The 6,174-nt window shown below is 42.5% G+C and overlaps 1 protein-coding gene across 2 annotated transcripts; it reads left to right on the top strand.

The window, feature by feature from the left end:
• Nucleotides 1-300: 300 nt before the first annotated feature.
• LOC112239255 (cytochrome P450 2U1) lies at nt 301-6,121 on the top strand. Of its 2 annotated transcripts, XR_006083005.1 has the most exons (7): nt 301-923; nt 3,127-3,445; nt 3,642-3,976; nt 4,162-4,323; nt 4,543-4,710; nt 5,073-5,317; nt 5,400-6,121. XR_006083005.1 is itself a non-coding variant. In XM_042318931.1 (6 exons), the coding sequence occupies exons 1-6, from the start codon at nt 473-475 to the stop codon at nt 5,252-5,254; spliced, it is 1,617 nt and encodes a 538-aa protein (XP_042174865.1). In that variant the 5' UTR covers nt 301-472; the 3' UTR covers nt 5,255-6,121. The 2 variants fall into 2 exon arrangements, 1 of the variants encoding a protein (XP_042174865.1); XM_042318931.1 differs by having other exon boundaries at nt 5,073-6,121.
• Nucleotides 6,122-6,174: the final 53 nt, after the last annotated feature.

Below are 6,174 nucleotides of genomic sequence, written 5' to 3'. Positions count from 1 at the left end.
TGTGCCTTTAAATACAAATGCATGCAATTTTAAATTGCAAACTTTAAGATGTTTGTTTTCAATGTTTTATATTGTGTATTAATTTAATTTGCATTCAATGTGCATTTAGTCTTTAGTCTCATATGATTGTGTCCTAATGTACCATAATTTATACCTTCATAATAAAAAAAGAACACGTTGACTTCAGTTTTGTCCAATCAAAGTGCAGATACTAGAAGTATGAAGCTCGCATGGGTCAACCCCTTTGCCTTCGTCATCTATCAACGCACCAATCACACCACCCGTTCTCTCACCCACCAATAGGAAGCTAGGAATCCCCAGCGTCGTTTGCGTACACAGACAAATAACATGGCAGAACCTTCTGAAAAAGCATATTTAAACTTTCAAAATATACTTCGAATAGTCTAAATATTCAACTCGTTTCCAAGGATTACGAGGTATTTTTTTGTGCTTTGCAGCCGATATAAACCCCATGGTTATGGAATTATGGCACGAGCTCCTGGGCACTTCTGCGCCGTCCCGTGTCTGCATTCTGGCCTTGACAGTATTCGTGGCCGTCTATTATCTAATGCACACATTTCGCAAACACCAGGATTTCTCCAATATTCCTCCTGGTCCTAAACCATGGCCAATAGTTGGAAATTTCGGCGGGTTTCTGGTTCCCAATTTCATCTGGAGGAGGTTTGGAGGCTGGGGAGGGAAGGACGTCCCAAAGTCAAAGACACGAGCTCTAATTTCGCCTCAAGTTATTATCACGGAACAAGCTAAGGTTTACGGTAACATATACAGTATGTGGGTAGGGAGTCAGCTGGTGGTAGTACTGAACGGATATGAAGTGGTCAGGGATGCCCTCTCAAACCGGGCAGATGTGTTCTCCGACAGACCAGAGATTCCCACCGTTACCATCATGACAAAGCGGAAAGGTAAGTGCTGCATCTTGACTCAACCTGTGCGTAATAACGCATGAAAGCACAATAGTCCATAGATTTTGCTGAGTCGATTTTACTCATCGTATGAGCGCGGTCTTGGATGAGCGTTTTGCCCGGTGAATATTCTATTGTTCTATAAAACAAAAATAAGTTGATGCTAGATAGTAAACAAAGCCGGAAAAGCCTTTGTGCAAACGAACTTCCAGAAGTAATCAAGGCACTCTCATGTAACAGAAAAATGTAAACGCCTTCGTTGTGGCTTACACCGACGTGTTGCGGCTATATCAGCCTTCATCAGGGTGACAAAGAATAGTGGTGTACGAACAGGTGTATATCCCAACTCTCACAGGAAGTGACTCACTTTATTACCATATGTAATTGATCAAGTAAAAAAAAATGGGGGGAAAAACATATTCAAGATACAAAGATGAACAAAATAAACATGGCAGAGAAAGAAATGCAATATCATAAAAGGAAAAAACTAACTGTGTACACGTGAGCTCATGTTCCCAAACTTAAGAATGGAGAACCAAAAACTAAACCCCATCTTTTACAGGAAATGAGAATAATCCATTTCCTCATTTGGACCTGGCAATACAGTGGCCTTTAGTTTAAGGATCCAGAGCGTTTCGCATTTTAGGAGGCGTTTGAGACTATCACCCCCCACCTGCGAGAAATGGGAACCACTTCAACGGCCATGGCTTTAAGAGGGTTTGGGCTGGCATGGCCAATCTGTCTGTAATGTTTAGCCAAAGGATATATGTCATTAGCAGTCCTTAATGCGTAGGCATGTTCGGACACCCTGTCCTTGAGCCTTCTCTAAGTACATCCTATGTAAAAGCACCTACCTGGGCAGCCTGTACACCACATAGGCAGCCCAAACTCTCTGAAAGCCATGACCATTGAAGTGGTCCCCAGTACTCGCAGGGATCTCAAACACCTCCCACCATGCAAAACGTTCTGGATCTTTAAACTAAAGGCCACTGTATTGCCAGGTCTAAATGAGGAAATGGATTATTCTCCTTTCCTGTAAAAGATGGGGTTTATTTTTTGATTCTCCATTCTTAAGATTGGTAACATGAGGTCACATGTACACAGTTATTTTTTTCCTTTAATGATATTGCATTTATTTTGTGGTGTTGCATTCTTGTTATTCCATGTTCATTTCATAAATGTGTTTTCTTTCTCCAAGTTTCTTTACTTCATCCATTACATACAGTATGGTAATGAATTGAATCACTTCCTGTGAGAGTTGGGATATACACCTGTTTGTTCACCACTATTCTTTGTCACCTTGATGAAGGCTGTAGCCACAACACGTCTGTTTATTTAAATTCTTGCCACACATAAGCCGTAAAACATAAATGTTTAAAAAAGATTCCACTACATGAGAGTTCCTTGATTGGAAGTTTGTTTGAACAAAGGCTGTTCTGGCATTGTTTACTATCCAGCATCAACTTCTTTTTGTTGTATAGTATTTCATCCCATGATCAAAGAGCACCTCATGGATTAACTATAAACAAAAGAAGCCCTCCTCTCCTGTGTCTCTATTCTATTGTTCTATTCTATTATTCTATTCTATTGTTCTATTCTATTGGTATGTTCTATTGTTCTATTATATTATATTGTTATATTATAGTGGTCTGTTCTATTGTTCTATTATATTCTATTGTTATATTATAGTGGTCTGTTCTATTGTTCTATTATATTCTATTGTTATATTATAGTGGTCTGTTCTATTGTTCTATTATATTCTATTGTTATATTATATTGGTCTGTTCTATTGTTATATTATATTCTATTGCTATATTCTATTGTTATATTATATTGGTCTGTTGGTCTGTTCTATTGTTCTATTATATTCTATTGCTATATTCTATTGTTATATTATATTGGTCTGTTGGTCTGTTCTATTGTTATATTATATTGGTCTGTTGGTCTGTTCTATTGTTCTATTATATTCTATTGCTATATTCTATTGTTATATTATATTGGTCTGTTGGTCTGTTCTATTGTTATATTATATTGGTCTGTTGGTCTGTTATATTGTTATATTATATTAATCTCATCAAAAGTCTTCCAAGCGGAAAAAGAAAGAGAAATTTAATTTTGCTCTGTAAATAATTACATATGTGTACTAGTGCAAAGTGACAGCACTATAACCGTCCTCGCCTCTTATCATTTCTCTGAACCTTAGGCATCGTTTTTGCACCTTATGGACCAGTATGGAGAAGGCAGCGCAAGTTCTGCCACACCACGCTGCGGAACTTTGGCCTGGGCAAGTTGAGCCTGGAGCCCTGTATCCTTGAGGGGCTGGCTGTGGTCAAATCTGAGCTGCTGCGTCTCAGCGAGGAAGATACTGAGGGTTCAGGAGTGGACCTGACCCCTCTGATAACTAACTCTGTGTCCAACGTAATCTCCTACATCGCCCTGGGCCAGCGCTTCCACCACACTGACCTGGAGTTTGGCGCCCTGCTGGACCTGATGGCCCGCGGCCTAGAGATCATCGCCAACAGGTAGCCTAGAGGTTAGAGATGTGGATCAGTAGCCGGAAAGTTGACTGGTTCAAAGACGTGGGAACTGAACTGATAACTGGAGAGCTGCTGGTCCTCTGATCTCAAGTAGAAGTTCCTGCTGTGTGCCCTTAAGCGCTTAACACATTTCAGTTTCTCCCAGAAAACAGGCAGTAACGTATCTATTCTACTCTAACAGCGCGGCGGTCCTCATCAATGTCTTCCCCCTGCTCTACTACCTACCCTTCGGTGTCTTCAGAGAGGTACGGCAAGTGGAAAGGGACATCACTGCCTTCCTGAAGCAGATCATCACCAGACACAGAGAGACGTTAGACCCAGCCAACCCCAGAGATCTCATAGACATGTACCTGGTAGAGATGCTGGCCCAGGAGGCCGCTGGGGAGACGGACAGTAGCTTCTCAGAGGACTATCTATTCTACATCATAGGAGACCTCTTCATCGCTGGTACTGATACCACCACCAACACAGTGCTGTGGATGATGCTCTACATGGTCGTATATCCAGATATCCAAGGTACTACATCAGAAAGAGGGGTGTGGAGGACCAGTTCAATGGAACCTAAAGAGAACTCCTTGTTGCATGATGTAGTACAGTGCCCAATCATAATGCTATGTGTAACATATCCAGTGTCCTGTTTCCCAACGCTCGTTGCTTTGTAATAATGTTTTCCATGTCATTTGTACCCGCTCACACCACAGAGAGGGTGCAGGCGGAGATCGATGCAGTGGTGGGCCCAGACAGGGTCCCGTCTCTCACTGATAAAGGCAGCCTGCCGTTCACGGAGGCCACCATCATGGAGGTGCAGAGGATGACTGTGGTGGTCCCCCTGGCCATCCCTCACATGGCCTCAGAGACCACAGGTGAGGAGAGAGAAACCCATACTAGTCATTCTAATTCTATGGTAGAACCTGTCTCTCCTGTTATGCACAGTCAGATCAATAAAGTTGTATTGAATTGCTTTCTCAACAACTTGGTCAGTCAGTTCCACCAGACCAACACTACAACAGGGACTAGGCTGCTGCAGCAGAAACAGGGGAGTACAACCCTTTCACTATGGTTCGTCTGTTGTTGTCTTGCAGAGTTCCGTGGCTATACGATCCCTAAGGGCACAGTGATCATCCCCAACCTGTGGTCTGTCCATAGGGATCCCACTGTGTGGGAGGAGCCAGACGACTTCAACCCCTCTCGTTTCCTAGACGACCAGGGGAATCTCCTGAGGAAAGAGTGCTTCATACCGTTCGGAATAGGTAGGTTGTTCGGCAGTCTCTCTCGACAGACGTGTGTGGGGTGTCCCATTAGCGACTTGCTCTACGATTGGCAAACAGGAGTGTAGTTACACGGTATACACTGAGTATGAAGCCTTTCTACTGTGGATATTTACAGTTAGGCTCCTGTAAAATCCACTGAGACAAGGTTCAAAAGGTTAGTTTACAATCTCACTGGATTGTTGAAGTCCCATACTACCCCTACATGAGTATGAAGCAGTTAGGCCACGACTGAACATTTCAATCATTTGATTTCACAGTCTTACTTGATTATTGGAATGCACTTAGTATGACACATGACTTAATGTGCATCATTACAGTGTATCTCTCCCTCTCTTTCCCAGGACGCAGGGTGTGTATGGGCGAGCAGCTGGCTAAGATGGAGTTGTTCCTGATGTTCACCAGCCTGCTGCAGGCCTTCAGTTTCAGACTGCCCGAGGGTCTGGCCCCTCCTCCCATGCACGGGCGCTTTGGCCTCACCCTGGCCCCCTGCTCATACACTGTGACTGTGAGGCCCCGGCGGTGAGGCCACCAGACGAACAACAACCGCTGACACTGTAATTAAGCCATAAGGCACAAGAGGAAGTGGTGTATCATGAATACAGTCACAGGTAAACGCGTTAGTTGGCCCGATGCGACAGCATCAGCCAGTCAACACATTTGTCTGTGACTGTATTCATGATACTGCCTCGTGCCTTATTGCTTTTATAAAACTGTTACTAAAATAACAATTAATTACATATTTTAATTAAAACAGTATTTTGATAAGTCATGCTATTTAATTCTTCCACCAGAAGATGGTGGAATCAGGTTTTTAGTAATTTCTGTCATGTTGCTACCGATGCCACCCAGTCTTCATTTTTTTTTGCATAGTTGCTATGCAAAGGTACCGGGAGTTCATTCTAAACAAAATGGCTGCAATGCAGGGGGACCATGTCTGTTCCAAGAACCCTATGTTCCCAGGGCCTAATGTTCCCAGGGCCCCATGTTCCCAGGGCCCCATGTTCCCAGGGCCCCATGTTCCTAGGGCCTAATGTTCCTAGGGCCTAATGTTCCCAGGGCCCCATGTTCCCAGGGCCCTATGTTCCCAGGGCCTAATGTACCCAGGGCCTAATGTTCCCTCACCCATTTTTTTCCTTCAGCTCTATCTTCTAAACAAGGCAACAATAAATATTAAAGACAAAAACCTTCTGTCATGTAATAAAATATTTTACATAGCTTATATTTTTCATACCCTTTGTATTTTGGTGCATTAATCCACTGTTACTGATGGCCAGTATTCTGTTACATGTTTTTGAAATATGTATTTCAATTACTTGAGTATTTTGTCATTTGTATTTCACTGGACTGAAATAAGTTTAAAAATCTAAAATTATTTTGAATATCTATTGCATTATGATCTTGATGTGCTTTAATGCATCTGTTGCACACACTATTCTTCTCTTT

Source organism: Oncorhynchus tshawytscha, unplaced genomic scaffold (genome assembly GCF_018296145.1).
Source record: "Oncorhynchus tshawytscha isolate Ot180627B unplaced genomic scaffold, Otsh_v2.0 Un_contig_5990_pilon_pilon, whole genome shotgun sequence".
Classification (NCBI taxonomy): domain Eukaryota; kingdom Metazoa; phylum Chordata; class Actinopteri; order Salmoniformes; family Salmonidae; genus Oncorhynchus; species Oncorhynchus tshawytscha.
Note: the sequence above shows the minus strand (reverse complement) of the source record. Positions and strands in the feature narration are given on the sequence as shown.